Source organism: Dermochelys coriacea, chromosome 7 (genome assembly GCF_009764565.3).
Source record: "Dermochelys coriacea isolate rDerCor1 chromosome 7, rDerCor1.pri.v4, whole genome shotgun sequence".
NCBI classification, from domain to species: Eukaryota; Metazoa; Chordata; order Testudines; family Dermochelyidae; genus Dermochelys; species Dermochelys coriacea.
Window position 1 is genome coordinate 53,088,507 of NC_050074.1, and position 19,079 is coordinate 53,107,585.

Genomic DNA, 19,079 nt, shown 5'->3' on the forward strand with positions numbered 1-19,079 from the left:
TGGTTGCTGGTGAGTATTTGCTTCAGATTGGGGGGCTGTCTGTAAGCAAGGACTGGCCTGTCTCCCAAGATCTGTGAGAGTGATGGGTCGTCCTTCAGGATAGGTTGTAGATCCTTGATGATGCGTTGGAGAGGTTTTAGTTGGGGGCTGAAGGTGATGGCTAGTGGCGTTCTGTTGTTTTCTTGGTTGGGCCTGTCCTGTAGTAGGTGACTTCTGGGTACTCTTCTGGCTCTGTCAATCTGTTTCTTCACTTCAGCAGGTAGGTATTGTAGTTGTAGGAATGCATGATAGAGATCTTGTAGGTGTTTGTCTCTGTCTGAGGGGTTGGAGCAAATGCGGTTATACCGTAGCGCTTGGCTGTAGACAATGGGTCGAGTGGTATGATCTGGATGAAAGCTAAAGGCATGTAGGTAGGAAGAGCGGTCAGTAGGTTTCCGATATAGGGTGGTGTTTATGTGACCATCGCTTATTAGCACCGTAGTGTCCAGGAAGTGGATCTCTTGTGTGGACTGGTGCAGGCTGAGGTTGATGGTGGGATGGAAATTGTTGAAATCATGGTGGAATTCCTCAAGAGCTTCTTTTCCATGGGTCCAGATGATGAAGATGTCATCAATGTAGCGCAAGTAGAGTAGGGGCATTAGGGGACGAGAGCTGAGGAAGCGTTGTTCTAAGTCGGCCATAAAAACGTTGGCATACTGTGGGGCCATGCGGGTACCCATCGCAGTGCCGCTGATTTGAAGGTATACATTGTCACCAAATGTGAAATAGTTATGGGTGAGGACAAAGTCACAAAGTTCAGCCACCAGGTTAGCCGTGACAGTATCGGGGATACTGTTCCTGACGGCTTGTAGTCCATCTTTGTGTGGAATGTTGGTGTAGAGGGCTTCTACATCCATAGTGGCTAGGATGGTGTTTTTAGGAAGATCACCAATGGACTGTAGTTTCCTCAGGAAGTCAGTGGTGTCTCGAAGATAGCTGGGAGTGCTGGTAACGAAGGGCCTGAGGAGGGAGTCTACATAGCCAGACAATCCTGCTGTCAGGGTGCCAATGCCTGAGATGATGGGGCGTCCAGGATTTCCAGGTTTATGGATCTTGGGTAGCAGACAGAATACCCCAGGTCGGGGTTCTAGGGGTGTGTCTGTGCGGATTTGTTCTTGTGCTTTTTGAGGGAGTTTCTTGAGCAAATGCTGTAGTTTCTTTTGGTAACTCTCAGTGGGATCAGAGGGTAATGGCTTGTAGAAAGTGGTGTTGGAGAGCTGCCTAGTAGCCTCTTGTTCATACTCCGACCTATTCATGATGACGACAGCACCTCCTTTGTCAGCCTTTTTGATTATGATGTCAGAGTTGTTTCTGAGGCTGTGGATGGCACTGTGTTCTGCATGGCTGAGGTTATGGGGTAAGCGATGCTGCTTTTCCAGAATTTCAGCTCGTGCACGTCGGCGGAAGCACTCTATGTAGAAATCCAGGCTGCTGTTTCGACCTTCAGGAGGAGTCCACCCAGAATCCTTCTTTTTGTAGTGTTGGCAGGAAGGTCTCTGTGGGTTAATATGTTGGTCAGAGGTGTGTTGGAAATATTCCTTGAGTCTGAGACGTCGAAAATAGGATTCTAGGTCACCACAGAACTGTATCATGTTCGTGGGGGTGGAGGGGCAAAAGGAGAGGCCCCGAGATAGGACAGATTCTTCTGCTGGGCTAAGAGTATAGTTGGATAGATTAACAATATTGCTGGGTGGGTTACGGGAACCATTGTTGTGGCCCGTTGTGGCATATAGTAGTTTAGATAGCTTAGTGTCCTTTTTCTTTTGTAGAGAAGCAAAGTGTGTTTTGTAAATGGCTTGTCTAGTCCCACCATCAACCTCAGCCTGGATCAGTCCACACAAGAGATCCACTTCCTGGACACTACGGTGCTAATAAGCGATGGTCACATAAACACCACCCTATATCGGAAACCTACTGACCGCTCTTCCTACCTACATGCCTCTAGCTTTCATCCAGATCATACCACTCGATCCATTGTCTACAGCCAAGCGCTACGATATAACCGCATTTGCTCCAACCCCTCAGACAGAGACAAACACCTACAAGATCTCTATCATGCATTCCTACAACTACAATACCCACCTGCTGAAGTGAAGAAACAGATTGACAGAGCCAGAAGAGTACCCAGAAGTCAACTACTACAGGACAGGCCCAACCAAGAAAACAACAGAACGCCACTAGCCATCACCTTCAGCCCCCAACTAAAACCTCTCCAACGCATCATCAAGGATCTACAACCTATCCTGAAGGACGACCCATCACTCTCACAGATCTTGGGAGACAGGCCAGTCCTTGCTTACAGACAGCCCCCCAATCTGAAGCAAATACTCACCAGCAACCACACACCACACAACAGAACCACTAACCCAGGAACCTATCCTTGCAACAAAGCCCGTTGCCAACTCTGTCCACATATCTATTCAGGGGATACCATCATAGGGCCTAATCATATCAGCCACACTATCAGAGGTTCGTTCATCTGCGCATCTACCAATGTGATATATGCCATCATGTGCCAGCAATGCCCCTGTGCCATGTACATTGGCCAAACTGGACAGTCTCTACGTAAAAGAATGAATGGACACAAATCAGACGTCAAGAATTATAACATTCAAAAACCAGTTGGAGAACACTCCAATCTCTCTGGTCACTCGATTACAGACCTAAGAGTGGCTATGCTTCAACAAAAAAGCTTCAAAAACAGACTCCAACGAGAGACTGCTGAATTGGAATTAATTTGCAAACTGGATACAATTAATTTAGGCTTGAATAGAGACTGGGAATGGATGAGTCATTACACAAAGTAAAACTATTTCCCCATGGCATTTCTCCCCCCACCCCACCCCCCACTGTTCCTCTGATATTCTTGTTAACTGCTGGAATTAGCCTACCTTGCTTGTCACCATGAAAGGTTTTCCTCCTTCCCCCCCCCCCACCCCCCACCCCCCGGGCTGCTGGTGATGGCTTATCTTAAGTGATCACTCTCCTTACAGTTTTCAGAGTAGCAGCCGTGTTAGTCTGTATTCGCAAAAAGAAAAGGAGTACTTGTGGCACCTTAGAGACTAACAAATTTATTAGAGCATAAGCTTACATGAGCTACAGCTCACTTCATCCGATGAAGTGAGCTGTAGCTCATGTAAGCTTATGCTCTAATAAATTTGTTAGTCTCCTTACAGTGTGCATGATAAACCCATTGTTTCATGTTCTCTGTGTGTGTGTATATAAATCTCTCCTCTGTTTTTTCCACCAAATGCATCCGATGAAGTGAGCTGTAGCTCACGAAAGCTTATGCTCTAATAAATTTGTTAGTCTCTAAGGTGCCACAAGTACTCCTTTTCTTTTTATAAATAAATAGTAAGAGATAGTCCTTGACCCAGAGAGCTTACAATTTAGACAAGATACATGAAGGACTGGAGAGGAAACAGGCACAAGAGTTGAAGAGACTTGCCTAAGGTCCCACAGCAGAGCCAGGAATAGAAAGCAGGTCCAGCATTCCAATCCTGTCTGCTAGACCATACTGCCCTTTACTTTCATTTTCACGTGTCTCTGGATTTCCAAGTCCAGACTGGCTCTAGAAGGGCCTTTTTCAGGAGACTTCCAACTCAGTTCTGTAGACCCAGGAGGTTTAGAGACACTTTGGATACTTGTTAATATTTATATTACAGTATAGTGCCTAGGAACCACAATTAAGGATCAGGACTTGCTGTGCTAGGCATTGTATAGGCATGTACAAAAGGAAACAGTCCCTGCCCCAGAGCGGACCTGAGCTACATGAAAAGATATGGAGGTGATAGATGAATGAGACAGACAAACAGAGGGGGTAGGTTTGGACGATGAAGGAACACATTAGGGTTTCAATACCTATCAGAGAAATAGCACAACCCCTTGCTATTCTCCAGATCCAAACTGCCCTGGACTCTGGGGAAAGTTCAGCTCCAAATCTGGGTCCAAGCTTTGCATCTGAGTCCCCTCCTAATGAGAACTTTTGAGTTTCTCCCTTAGTTCAGGTTACCTTTCTGGGCTGGATTTCAGTGACGAAGTACGAGTTGGAAGTGGCAGAGTAGCAGATCTCTTAACAACCTTGTCTGGGTCAATGTTGTCCATCTCACTCTTGGACCGGGGCACTGAGGGCTGGGTTCTTGCTGCAAAAAGGCATATATAAAAATCTTGTAAATTTCACAGGAGGCCAAGACGAGTGATGCTTACTGTTAATTCATGTGCATAAAGTTGGATGTGAAATGTTACTTACTATCTTCAGAATAGGAATAATGAGGAGAGTAAGAATCAGAATCTTCATCTGAAAAACAAAACAAAACAGTTTGCAAATGAGATGAAAGTGTTGCTAAGAAGCAAAGTTCGAGGCCTCTCTGCTTTCTTTTGGTCACGCATTACTCTTAATCTCATAGTAATGTGCCAAACACCCATGACAAAGAGAGGATTCTAAGCAGTGAAAGTCACACTTAGAAAATAGTTTTTCGGTGAACTGTAAATACAAATTCTTTCCACTTCTTCAGCACCTCTTTATGAGGGTCTCAAAATGCTTTACAACCATTTGTTCATTTAGTGTCACAAAACCTCTGTGAGGAGGTAGGTATTATTATACCAATGTTACCAAAAGCTGAAAGGCAAACTGGGGTACTGAAACCTTAAGTGACCTGCCTAAGGTAATATGTGAGTCAGAGATGGAAATACAATCCAGGAATTCTTGACTCTCAGTCACATGCTCCAATCACTGGACCACTCTGCCTCTATTAACTAGTATAGTGAATTTAAATATATTAATACACACAAATTATTCCTCGAGCACCAGCAATGCGCTCGGTACAAAACAAACATGGACCATGCTAGGTGCTGCATGTTCTTGTAGCAAAAAATAGTCCCTGCTCTAAACAGTGTATACTCTCAATAGGCCAGGCACATAAAAGGGTGGATAAAAGAAGTCTCATCGTTCCCATTTTATTCATGGGGATTTGAGGCACTTAGAGACTGTGCTTGTCTTCAGCAGGCTTTGGGACAAGTCCTAGATGAGGTGCCCATAGTCTCAGAGGAAGTCAGTGTCAGGAACTGAACCCACAGTGCCTGAGTCCCAGTTTAAAGCCATCACCCCAAGACCATCCTTCCTTTCATGCTGATGATCCAAACTCAAGGTCTTGCATATGTCTTGGAGATGTGGACAAGCCTGAGATACAGCGTAGGAAAATGTATTACAGTGAATTCTGCAGAAAGAACCGTGGGTAAAGGGACATTGGTGTTCTTGAGAAGAAATACCTAAAAAAGTCAAGGATTAAGGGTAGTGTGACAGTGACTAGAAATACAGAATGGATGAGGCCATCAGAAGAACAACAGGTTAAACCAAATGCCTAGTGAACTCAGTGGTGTTGATTGACAGCCTAGGACAGTGAAATACACAATCCATTGACCAGGTACAGCCCTGGCAACGGCAATGTAAGCACTCTCATGTGACCCCTGCCCCACCAATGTGCCTCAACACTGATCTGTAGGCACCATTGCAAGGGGTGGGAGGGTAGTTCCTGCTCGTGGCCCAATCCTTGCCCTCCCCATTTGAGGCTGGTGGAGCCATTCACCTTGAGGAACCAATCGGTTTGGAGAACATAATAACTGACTTTGAATTTTCACCTTTAATTATACCAAACTTTTCGTGTTAAAGGCTCAGCTCAAACAAATCTTCTCTCTCTCTCTCTCTCTCTCTCCCCCCCCCCTTTGCTGAATTGTCTTGGTAAGCTACGTACTGACTGGAACAGCAGCAGGTTTAGCTTCTAACTGATGGTTAGTGACTCCATTATAATTATGATAGTCTTGAGCTGGCATAATGACAAACATCAGTTTTCAGCATAATTTCCATATTTCAATCTAAATGGCAGAAAAAGGATGTTGAGTTAATTAATGTCACTCAAGGAAATTCCTGAGAGGCAGTTTGCTGGAAAGGTGCCTGTTATTCCCATATTAAAAAATGGGTTTTCTCTAGAGAGTACAATATATGGCAAATCATAAAATCGCCTGTTCCTAAAAGTACAGGCGAATGAATGTCTAAAAATACCCTCTCAGCCAACTGCCTCTAAGGAAGTTATTTAAAACTGGTGGAATAATGAAAACACTTCTTTACAAATTATTTATTTGAAAGAAAATGCCAAAATTTATTGCAGCTAATAATTCAGCCAATAAAAACATATAGAAGCACTGCGTTTCAAGAAAGTGCTAGTTTCCAGTTGGGTCTGCATCTTTCCAGTTTCAATATTCATAAAATCACAGAATCATAGAATATCAGGGCTGGAAGAGACCTCAGGATATCATCTAGTCTAACCTCCTGCTCAAAGTAGGACCAATTCCCAACTAAATCATCCCAGCCAGGGCTTTGTCAAGCCTGACCTTAAAAACCTCTAAGGATGGAGATTCCACCACCTCCCTAGGTAACCCATTCCAGTGCTTCACCACCCCCACAGTGAAAACGTTTTTCCTAATATCCAACCTAAACCTCCTCCACTGCAACTTGAGACCATTACTCCTTGTTCTGTCATCTTGTACCACTGAGAACAGTCTAGATCCATCCTCTATGGAACCTCCTTTCAGGTAGTTGAAAGCAGCTATCAAATCCCTCCTCATTCTTCTCTTCTGCAGACTAAATAATCCCAGTTCCCTCAGCCTCTCCTCATAAGTCATGTGCTCCAGCCCCCTCATCATTTTTGTTGCCCTCCACTGGACTCTTTCCAATTTTTCCACATCCTTCTTGTAGTGTGGGGCCCAAAACTGGACACAGTACTCCAGATAAGGCCTCACCAATGCCGAACAGAGGGGAAGGATCACGTCCCTCGATCTGCTGGCAATGCTCCTACTTATACAGCCCAAAATGCCATTGGCCTTCTTGGCAACAAGTGCACACTGTTGACTCATATCCAGCTTCTCATCCACTGTAACCCCTAGAACTTTTTTGCAGAACGGCTGCCTAGTCACTCGGTCCCTAGTTTGTAGTAGTGCATGGAATTCTTCCATCCTAAGTGCTGGACTCTGCACTTGTCCTGGTTTAATCTCATCAGATTTCTTTTGGCCCAATCCTCCAATTTGTCTAGGTCCCTCTGTATCCTATCCTTACCCTCCAGCCTATCTACCACTCCTCCCAGTTTTGTGTCATCTGCAAACTCACTGAGGGTGCAATCCACACCATTCTCTAGATTGTTAATGAAGATATTGAACAAAACTGGCCCCAGGACTGACCCTTTGGGCACTGTGCGTGATACCGTAATAACTGTAGCAGTAATAACTGGAATATATATATAACGCTTTGCATCTCAGTGTTTTGCAAAGATGAGTAAGTGCATTTACTCCCATTTGACAATGGGGAATCCTGAAGGACTGATTGACTTGGTAAAGATCATACAGTAAGTCACTGGCAGAACTGGGAATAGACACCAGGACTCTTGATTCCCAGTCCTGTACCATACCCATATGGCCTTCCTTATGGGAGGTAGGAATCACCAGTTCATGGCTTCAATATTGGACTCCTGTAAGACAAGGACTTTTCTTTGTAGTTTGTATTGCACCTTAAGAAGTGTAGTTGTTGTGTGTGGGGCCCAAACCAAAACTCTGGGGCTGAACTTCCCACACTTTGCAGGTGTTTGAAATAAGAGCCCAGATCAGAATTCTGTAAATGGCTTCTATCTCTAAATGGCCTAAACCCAAACCCTGAACTTTGCATTGTTTGAAACCTGGATTTGAATTTTGAGGCTTCAGTCCATCTCTGTTCAAACCCTTTGTTTCATATTTAGAAAAACTTCCAAAAGACTTTGAATAGTCTAGAACTGTCAGAATGGACCCAATTGTTGCCACTATCTTGGATTCTCTAAGACAGAAAGAATCCAAGCAGATATTAAAAGTCAAATATACTGTGCATGTTAGCAAGAACAAAGGACAAATGTTTAGTCTAATAATATTGTGACTACCTAAATATGAGCATATTATTTATCTGTGCATTTATGCATGAGCAGGAGACATTTATGGGAATACAAAGTCCTACTGCATTAATGACAGTGCTTTGTGGCAAAATACATTAGTTCTGACAAAAGTAAAATGGACCCTGAAACAAGAAAATTGAATCATCTTTATAACAATCATTCATCAGCTTATTATAGTCAGTCTCTCTCTCTCTCTCTCTCTCTCTCTCTCTCTCACACACACACACACACACACACACACACACACACACACACAATATCTCTGCTATTAAGGCATCAAATACATTGCACTTGTATAGGATAGCACTTTTCATCCTTACATCTCAAAGCACCAAAGGTGGGCATGTATCTTATCCCCATGTCTCGAAGTATCTGTTCCCCATTCATTTTAACAGGGCATGTGAGTCTAAATCTCCTCGCCTGCTTTGACATAAGGGATCCATATTTTCGGTTCGACCATGCACAACTCACCATACGTGTTGTATAAAAATGGTCTGGAACGATTATTTAATAGTCTCACCAGGGCGGGCTGCAGGCACAGGCAAAGTAGGCAAGTTTCCTACGTTGTAGCAGTGAAGGGCTCTGGAAAACCCCAACTGATTACTCCCGAACAGGCCAGTCCCAAACCACACTTCCCCCAGTGGGAGATGTCTGCCCTCCTAGCTTGTCCTGGCTCCTGTTCAGCTGGGTGCAGCAGATGCCAGTGCTTCTCACATGTGGAGGACAGTCTCTTCAGCACTGGCTACTGCAGTAGCTCCTTGGAAAGTGAGAGTGCAAAGGGTTCTGAGCAGTGCTTGAATCACTACCTGAGCAACCACCCACCAGCAGGGCAAAAGGATAGCTAGGGGATACACTGGGTTTCCTGGTAAAGCATGCGGAGGAGAATGCCAAATCCTGTCCTTGAGCTCCTGAGGCCAGCCTTGAGCAAACCAACATGTGCAACATCCCATTTATTCTAAAATGTACATTAATAAAAAGAGAGATAGACACTAACAACCCGATCCAAAGACCATGGAAACTTTAGGGAATCTTGCCAATGGGCTTCAGTGACTTTTGAGCCAGGCACTATCCTGTGTTACCATTAAAAACTTTAAGAGCAGATTAAAGAAATGTATTGCTCCCAAGGAAAACAAAACCATACTTAAAGCCATCTTTCAAGAGACATCATCAAGATGAGATGTAAGTCAGCATTGTATGAATGTTAAGTAACCACTGCACACATACAGCTAGATATAGCTGACTATGCACATGAAACAAAGCAGAGCCCAGTTTTGTAGTATTAGTCAAAGGCTAGTGAAAAAGCCAGAAGAGTACCACAAAGCCAAAAAAGGCCTCAAACAATCACGGCAACAATCAAAAGGCAGCAAACTATTAGGAGGCAGCATGACACTCAGTGGCTAGGAAAAGCTCCAGGGAGAAAATAAATGGACAAGGCAGCATTTGTGCAGAAAAAGGTATCTTGTCCTTTACTATTACCTTCAGATTTAGGACTAGGAGTAGACGCAGGAAACTGGTATGTAGGACAGTAAGGATTGTCTTCTGCAGCAGAGAAAAGCAGTATGTATTGAGACTATCCACAGTGAAGTGGAGGCACCATATCATTTCCCCAACTTTCTATCACTGTAAACTTTTATTGCCTATTTTGATAATAGTCGACTGAAATGATACTTTCAAACAGATAAATGGGTTAGGAAGAATTTAGTCATTTCATACATCACAGACTAAGGCACATTAGGTGTACTCGAATTTCCACCATGAGTAATAAATGGATAATGAAAATCTAGTACCTGAATCTAGTTACTATAACGGAGCTATGGTACAGTTAACTCAAACACAAGACAACAGATACTCTGGCTGAACTTATGGTACCTTCGGGTGTTTGCTGGATTTCAGGAAGTTCAGGGAATTTGTAGGTAGGGCAATAAGGGTTTTCTTCAGGTGTTTCTAAGTGGAAGGAGCAAGTTTTGGAAAAAGAACAGAAAGGAAAGATTTATAGGAGAAGTCCAGGTGAGGCAAGAATCCACAGAAGTTGTGGAACAATCCTTCTCATGCCGAGTCTATAATGTAACAAAGCCATGGGCACATCAGTGGTTATCACTGCGGTGCACATCTGGGCTGCTTGGAAGACAGCAGGAGACAGCAGGGATTGAACTCATCCTCTGCTCCTGAAGCATGTGCTCTATCATCTGAGGTGAAGGAGAATCTGTGTCAGCAGCACAAGAGTTACGACTCACAGCTTGAGCAGTTCTCATTCCGTCCACTTCAGTGGTTACATAAACTCACTCGTCAGCTCATCAAAATAGCATCTGCAGCAGCAAATGCAAACCAACTTGCATTATTTTATATCCACTGTGTTTCATTTAGTCAGCACAGCTCAGAATTGTGTTGTCATGTACATCAGGCCTTATGCGTGGCTGGATTGCTAATACCATCTCAGTCATTTCTTACACTAATGAGAGACTTGGAACACACAATGTACCAAAAAGTAATGCATTTAATGAGGATATATTGTAACCAATATATAAGCGCTCTCCATAGTTTTGGCTTTTAAAGATATCAACAGTATTAAACAGCAGAAATCTGAACCAGATCCCACTGAAGTTTCATAGATTCATAGATACTAAGGTCAGAAGGGACCATTCTGATCATCTAGTCCGACCTCCTGCACAGCGCAGGCCACAGAATCTCACCCACCCACTCCTATGAAAAACCTCACCTATGTCTGAGCTATTGAAGTCCTTAAATCATGGTTTAAAGACTTCAAGGAGCAGAGAAGCCTCCCTCAAGTCAATCATGCCCCATGCTACAGAGGAAGGCGGAAAACCTCCAGGGCCTCTCCAATCTGCCCTGGAGGAAAATTCCTTCCCGACCCCAAATATGGCAGTCAGCTAAACCCTGAGCATATGGGCAAGATTCGCCAGCCAGATACTACAGAAAATTCTTTCCTGGGTAACTCAGATCCCAGTTAAGAAGTTAAGAGGAGTCTTTCCATTCACATAATGGGTTTTGGATCAGGCCCTAAATTATTAAGCAATGTAACATTACCAATTCCTTTCTATTGCAGATTGTCCATATTTTCACAGGGCAGCCTCTCCTTGTTTAAAAGCCAACTCGGTGTCATTGTATTTGCTAAGACTGAAGTTTAGGGACCTGTTTCCCAGCACCAATCAATGGCATTGCTAAATAAGGACAGGAAGGCATTTGTGATGTTTTCTAACTGTAGCAAGTGGAACAGAGCAACCTGAATGCTGGCTATGACAGGAACATTTTAAAATATGTATTTCTCTTTCTAAATATGATTATCTGGAAATTCTGAACTAATCACCCCTGGGACGTTTCCTTGAGAAGTGGAAAAATGTGCTCCTTGGGGCCAAAATCTAAGCAGCATCAAATGAACAGGTGGTAAAAGACCCCTTATCCCTTCTCATGCAAGCAATCCCCACCATTGTGTTATACTGGGAGATTTCCTGAAATATATTAGTGTAGACACAGCATTTGTCTACTCACCACCCAGCTAATGATTCGGGATCACAAACAATTCTCTTCTTTATTATTGTTTTTATAAAAGGTATTTCAGTTCACCTTTAAGAGCAATTCCTACCTCCCCTTGGACTTGACTGGGTTCTCTCCTTTGATAGTATTGTCTTTAAATTTGTTAGCTGTGATTTCTATGTTCCAGAGCAAACATGGATTACAAATACAAAATGTTTTATTTAATATACAATGCAATATTCCATCTATGTGAAGCAAACTGTTATCCAGTTAGTCTCTTTAAAAAAATAAATTATCCATGTTACAGTACCTTTAGTTAGCCTGTGGATCTGTTTGAACATTGTCTTGTACCAGTCCTTTGATCTGTCTGTGTTCTGGTTTAAAAATATATAGATGTAAGTAAAAAAACATTGGCCTGACTTCCACCAAATTTTCAATTTGTTAGGGTTACTTAAACAATCAAAGCTATGTGCACCCTTTATCATATTTTATTTATTATTACTGAATAGCTATAAGCAAGATTGAACTACATAATCCAGACAGTTTGTGGAACTGGGTGTGTTTCAAATGCCAGGACTAAGTCCCTACTAACAGCATAAACATTTTCAGGTTTTTTTTTTTTAAATTCAGTGAAAATAATTTGAGGAAAATTTAGGGCTAGATCCTACAAAGGAATTTAGCCCTTCCATATCCCACTGCAGAGTTCTGAACCCAAACTCAGCAACACAGCACTATTCCTTTAGACAGGGGAAGTGAAACTGACAAGCCTAACTTAGATGTCAACATGAAGCAAAATAAGAGAGGAAACTAAATCCACACAACTAGCGAAAAGTGCATGAGATATTGAAAATTCTTTCACCCATAGTAATTGAAGGGGTCATCAGGAACACAAGGAAGACTTTTGAAATAAATCTATTGGGGGTGATATTTTACCTTCAGTTACACTTATGCAATTCCATTGGCTTTAATTATATGGGTCTAACTGAAGGCAGAATCTGGCTCTTGATTTTTATTTTGAGCATGGGCCTGTAAGCCTGAGTGTTGTTCTCTTACCCTCAGTGGAATGCCTACATCATCCACGGAGACATCAGCCATATACTGGGGACTCCTAACAGCTCTTCTCTTCTCATCCATTGCTGGCTTCTCACTTTGAGCACGATCCTGAGCTGGCTTTTCCTGTGCAGACACAGTGCCTACTTTATCAGCAACTGGTCTGTCTGGCAGGGAATCTGGAAATGAAAGAGAGGTGGTCATTATCCTAATGCTCACCATTTCAGCACACCAACATATGTCACTTTAAGGCAAAAATCTTGGCAAAGCATTGATGAGGCAGACTGTGGCACTGGGGAGAAGTGTCTGGCTTTCTGTAAATGTGCATAGAAAATGTTTTGCATAACCAAGAGGGGGCGGGAACATCACAGACTCCTCCAATCATACGTGTAAAAAGCATCAACACTGCTCCCTTCATTCTGATACAATTAGCCCCACTACAAGCTCAGTCTTCACTGACACTCTGCAGTGGTACAGTCCCTTTGGAGCCCTTTCCTCCTGGTTATTGCTCTCCACTGTATCCTTCTGCCGAATGCCAGTTCCCAACATTTTGGGCAACTGTACCTATTTACCAGACTAGGACCTCAGCCCTTCCACACAGCACCTGGCACTTCCCATTCAACTGTGCAACCTCCTGACTGATTGGGGTTTGGAGCAGAGCAAACTCCATTGTGGTTAGAATATCACACAACAGAGCCAACAAAGAGAACCATCATTAAAGGCAGGGACAAGACCAAATTATGTCTCCATTGGCTTCAGTGGACCCAGGAAGAATCAGCTTCAAAAGCCTGAAGCACAAGTACCACCCCAGCGGGTGGGGAACACTTCCGCTATAACAATGCCCAGGACCATTTGAACTCAGGTCTCATGCTTGCTTAGTGCATTTTACTTAAAAATGGAGTTCTTAGACAGCATTCTTCTCTGCAGCATCAGCACTAGAGAAAAGGAAAGCAAACTGCACAATACAGCTGTGGGAAACACGTCTTTAGAAAAAGATGGAGGTGCCTGGGATCATTTAGATTCATAATCAGGACCCAACACACAGGAACCTGATAAGAAAATCAAGCAGCTATTTAAACCCAGCAAGAAAAAATTAAGGTGTCTACTTCCCATTAAAAAAATGGGAATGGGTGTCCAAATCCCTTAGGCAGATTTGACATTCTCAGCCTAAGTTCTTAAGGGTGTGTTTGCAAAGGGGGGCTGGCATGAAAAGAGGGGCCGTTCCCACTGATGCATCATTCCCAGGGACAGAGCATCAATCTGGTGGGAGAAGAGAATGTTTATCCATGGTTTGATTCCAAGTATCAAATGGTTATTTGCCTTGTTGCTGGTCAGTGCATGATATACCCCCGGCCCCCAATCTAAGTCTGTTTGAGCCCTCAATTATAGGGCCTTGCTCTTTGACTCAAGCTATGGAGCCAAGCGGGTGGCCAGTATATATTCATTAGATTCTTTTTTTAATATATCTAGGTCAGAATTTAATTTGAACTGGGATAGATTAAAATGTCTTCTGAATTTCTAATGAGCATGTGGTGAAAGAATGCAGGGATTCTCCTCTGAGTATACAGCAGTCACAGCAGGGTTGCTGCTAAGCATTCTGGATACCTCTTGACAAACGCACTTACTATACTGCTGAATGGTCCAAGTACCCTGGACTATCTGTTCCCAAAAGACCAGCAGCAAAAGGATTAATTACCATGAGCAATGCAGGCTGAGTGAAGAATGCACTCCTCCCATGGAACAGATTCAGCAGACCAGACTGTTCAGCCTCCACTTCCACAGCTGTTCACCGCTTCTCTGCGTGCGCTGTCCCCAACCCCCACTCAGGTGGCCAGAGACCACAAACTCACTGTGTCTTTCATGGGGAATTCAGTAGAAATCAATTCTGCAGAGAAGTGCCACATTTGGGGTTTTTTTTAGTTAAATAAATAGGGGGCTTAGTGTCTGGGTAGCTAGCAGTTCTGAATGCTATCTTGCCTGTAACTGCGCTGCTGTCAAATAATGCTTGGCCTAGAGTCCAGTTCAGCTCTTAGAGCAGCTTCTCCCATCTGGTTTTCAATGACCTGAAAATTTGTACCAAAGTGTTGAAATGGGATTTGGGGCAGTAAATGCTCACTGGACATTAAAATCCTATTCTCCAAACCCACCTTCCATCCTCCTCCTGCACCTGTGTTTACAGCATGGAGCACTTCCAAAAGACCATGCCAACATTAACTACATCTTTCCAGCACACTGTGATGAGGGGTATCAACCCACTCTACCAATGGGGAAAACTGGAGCAGGATGACCTCTACTTTTGGGTGCCTCAGTTTCTGGGTTCCCTCTGAGACTTCCTGGACATGATTTCAGAGGTGCTGACAGCCCACAACTCCCAACAGAACTGCTGGGTGTCTCAATCAGGCCACCTAGAAAATGGAGGCACTTGTAATTAGGGGCCGCTTTAGAAAACACAGGTTTCAGACATTTGCCCAAGGCTATGCACAAGGCCTGGATTAGAACAGAGACGATCCTGGCTCTCAGCCACAAGCTCAGTCCTTCAGGGTATGTCTATATTGTAATTAAACAGTGTGCGTGTGTCTGTGTCCCAGAGCCCAGGCTCCAGCTCAAGCCAGGACATTTACGCTGCAGTTTATAGCCCTGCAGCCTGAGCCCTGCAAGCCCAAGTCAGTTGACATGGGATAGCTGTGGGGTTTAATTGCAGTGCAGATATACCTTGAGACCACATTACATCCATGTAGAATACCTAGCTCCTTTCCTACTGGCACACGTATGTGTTAGCACCTGCCACCAGGCACCACATCAATTTGGCAAGGAACCAATGGACTGTTAGCTGCTCTGGTACTACAATGTGCCATGTGGTGCTGCAGAATGGCATGCCTTAAGCCCCACTAGAGGCAGGATTTCTCCAAATGGATGGCAGTGGTGAGAAATGTGTGTGATTTCACAATCTGCTCTATCAACGCTTTGCCAAGTCCTATCCTTGGTGTTAAAGAACTGCATGCATCTGAGAGAGGAAGAACAGTTGTTCACATGCACTTCACCATATTGCCCAAAGCTGTTCAATTTGCAGAGCTCTGACAAGGGTGGTTAGCAGAGGAAAGGCTCATGCATTGTTCTGACCGTACCCACAGCAAACACAATTCTGAACTGCAAAATTCCCTCTATTAGGATTGTTTGTTTTTTTAAATCATCATCAAACTTACTTTTGGAGGGTTCTTTTGCTCATGAAAAAAGTTTTATGAATGGCAAGAATGTGGCAAGGCTAAAATAAATCTATTCAATATTTCTACCTTATTTTCTATCCCCAAGAATGCACATACTCTCTGTTTTGGTCCTATTGTGCTCCTAATGTAGAGGTCCCCTTCTTCTGTATTCACCTCTACATTTCTGTATGGTGTGTTTGACCAGACCCCATGGCAGAGCTACCTACTGTGCTACTAGGAACAGAGTATGGAAAGCTCTGGTGAAATCAGATGACTTCCATGACTCTGAAGATCAGAGGGAAGGAAGGTTTATGGATATGAAATGATCTGAACTCAGGAAGAAATCTCAGCTTCTCACCCCCACCCAATCTCAATCCCTTGCTTCTTTGAGGTGAGCATGTAAAACAACTGTGATTGTCACTTTCAGTGCCCCTGCTGGAGATGAAAGACATGCTTCTGTGCTAGAAAGGAAATACTCTTTCCTATAGTGTCATCAGTCTGTGGAAGTCACTCCAGGGAAGTTCAGTGGGCCAGAGATTTGGATGGAACTTTTTTTTTTAAAAAAAGGATTGGTTAATCATGTGACCATTATTATTTTGTAATTGTGAAAGTTAAGGCTATGTTACCAAAATCAAATTGCACTTTTCAGGATATAAACCAATCACTTTCTGGGCTCAGGAGGGACTCGCTCTCCAGTTCCCTATAAGTAGCCCTGGAAACCACAACACAGGTGGATGGAGCATGCCATCCAAGTGGTCCTAGGCTATGGTGCTGCTACCCTGGAAATATCTTAGGCAGACAAAGGCAGACATACTGGACTAAATGGACCAACAGTCTGAGTTCTGATTGCTATTCCTACAAGCCACACAAATTATTATTGGTGACAGTTTGGAGAGAGCTAAGGAATGACTTTGTGCTGGCCTGCAGGAGCACTCTTCTACCCAAAGCTTGAGATTTATGGGGTGCAAGGCAAGGGTTAGAGTTCACCAGGATGGCACAGGCTCCAGGAGAGCTGTGGGAGACATTCCAGCCAGCTAAACTGACTTAAAAGATTTCATTTGAATTCTTTGTCTTGGCATGCATTTGGCACTGGTGAAAAGTGCAGGTCTGACAGCCATGGTGACAGAAGGCTTTCGAACTTGGGGTAGCAGGACCAGCTCCTCACTCCATGCCATCAGAGGTGCCTTGTCAGATAAATTTGTTAGTCTCTAAGGTACCACAAGGACTCCTCGTCCAAGGGTTGTTGCTCAAGGGGAGAGGGCAATTCAGTCTTCATGCCTGTTCAGCCTTTGGCCACTCAGCTGAGCTTGTCACCAAGGAGACCCAATGAGTGCCAGTTTCAATGGTGTTTCTGGCAACAGGGGAACTTGTCCTCTAGAAAGTGGACTGAAGCCATCATTGCCCTTCCCCATGGGCCCCCTACTGAATGTTCCTGGATTCAAAGCAATGACCTAGGAAGAAAACAGTTCTCGGGCCACATCCCACCCTGACTTATACATCATGCAACTCAATGACATCGCAGAGGGTATAAGTCAGGGCATAATTTTGCTCTGAGGCCTGTAGAGAGCACCAATCGCATACTATCAGGTACAACACTCAGTATCTTCTGAGCCCTCCATTCTGGGGAGTAGTGACAGGTGGGCATTCAGCATCAGAGTTTTGTTGGTGTGACCCAGAGAATGCAAGCCAAGGTCAGGGAGGTCAGCCAGCCACCTTTATGTGATTGTTTTGATAGACGGAGAGTAGGTGTGGAGCCAGCAATGCCTGGGCACTCTCCAGTGATCCAGATTGGGGACTCTTTAGACTGGAACAAAAGCTGCCTAGAAATACTCCACATTGAGCCAGGTGGGAGGATTTCAACATATTTCCCGCTTAACAGACAAAGGAGTTCCTGACCACAACGGGAAACACTTTGGGAAAGAAAAAACCAAGAGGAAATATCTGACTGGACTTTAAAACCCCAGGTGGCAGAGAGGCAGTGTAGATGCCAACTCGACTGGGAAGGGAGAAGAGAAAATGTTACACTGGCTAATGTCGCTGAAGAGGGCAACGGTGTAGAGGAGACAGGCACTGTGCTTCAGGGCACAAAATATAGGCCATGAGAGCGATGGGGCTGACTTTGCAGGTGTGGAGTGCCAGCTGATTGCAGGGGGAGTCATCAGACGAGGCCCCGTACAAAGAACAGACTTGGGCTCCCTTACATCCACATTAGGGTGTCTGGGTACTGACTGCTTGCTCTCGCTCTCTCCTCTCCTCTTTCCCATCCTCTTCCTCATCTCCTCAGGTAGTGATAGTTTAACAATAGCAGTTCATTCATATACCTTGCAGCTGCTGGAGAGCAGTGAGGCACTATTCTGAATGCTTCTGTCACCTGTCATATGAGGCTCTATGGCAGGGGATGAGAATGATGAGGGGCTTGTCTGGACTATGTGATGTGAACTGTACAGCACTCTAATGTGTTGTGCTCTCACCACTCCATGTAGACCCTGCTGGCAAAAACAAATTGTGAACTAGTTTATATAGTTGTGGTCCTGTTTCAAAAAGGACAACAATAAAGTGCACCTGGTACCTTTTAGTTCCTGTCAGCAGAGTCTGTATGGGACAGTAAGAGCACAACACAAAGTACTCCACAACTCACGCCCATGGAGACCAGACTGCAGCACCATGTAGACAAGTCCTAGATTTCCCTTCAAGGAGGAACTTGCCAGCCTTGCTGGGAAAGCAGACAAGGGGACAGTGTGGGTGTGTTAAGTATGTATGTGTGAGTGTGTGCGTGCACATGATTTTATCATGAGTTTTATGATATTTGGCATTCTCATTAAAGCCCCAGCTCGTGGAGTCAGGTTATTACATGAGAATGTCAGCTTGCTTTTTCAAGTTAGTTTCTAGCCCTCATGGTTGCAGACAGAAGCTTGAAAACATGCCCCAGGTGTATCCTATAGGCTCACAAACCAGAAGAGAACTAAAGAACTCCACATTTTTTTTTTTAATTTCATGCTTTTTGGACAGCTGGGGTTGGCCATATTGATGTGTGCCTGTCTGCAATTATGCATGTTTCCAACATTTTCAGAAAAAACTAATACGAAAAGCTCAGCTGTAGTGGCTGAGCTGCAACACTCATTTATTTTAAGGGATTCAGCTCACTTCCTTGCAGTTACTAAGAAGTGTGTTTGCTAAAGGTACTCTGCAAGTTAGCAAAGCAGTCACTTGACTCCAGCAGAGGCAGCAGCTGTGTGGCAAGGACCTTTTGCTTCATACCTGCCAGGCTACTAAGCCGCTTTTGCTGTTCTGTGGTAGAGAAGGAAAACAAAAAAAAACAAAACAAGAG

At 44.0% G+C, this 19,079-nt stretch overlaps 1 protein-coding gene across 16 annotated transcripts in view; it reads right to left on the reverse strand.

Annotated features, from left to right (window-relative positions):
• Positions 1–19,079, reverse strand: part of SORBS1 (sorbin and SH3 domain containing 1) — a 262,686-nt gene that overhangs the window by 64,754 nt on the left and 178,853 nt on the right. For 15 of the 16 annotated variants that reach the window (XM_043518423.1, XM_043518424.1, XM_043518422.1 and 12 more), the window contains 5 exons: positions 19,010–19,039; positions 12,552–12,727; positions 11,809–11,872; positions 4,289–4,336; positions 4,052–4,181 (listed from right to left, as the gene is read on the reverse strand). In XM_043518423.1, coding sequence (XP_043374358.1) covers positions 4,052–4,181; positions 4,289–4,336; positions 11,809–11,872; positions 12,552–12,727; positions 19,010–19,039 — 448 coding nt within the window. Of the gene's footprint in view, positions 1–4,051; positions 4,182–4,288; positions 4,337–9,482; positions 9,546–9,875; positions 9,951–11,808; positions 11,873–12,551; positions 12,728–19,009; positions 19,040–19,079 lie in introns of all 16 variants that reach the window. The other variant, XM_043518418.1, reaches the window with a different exon arrangement.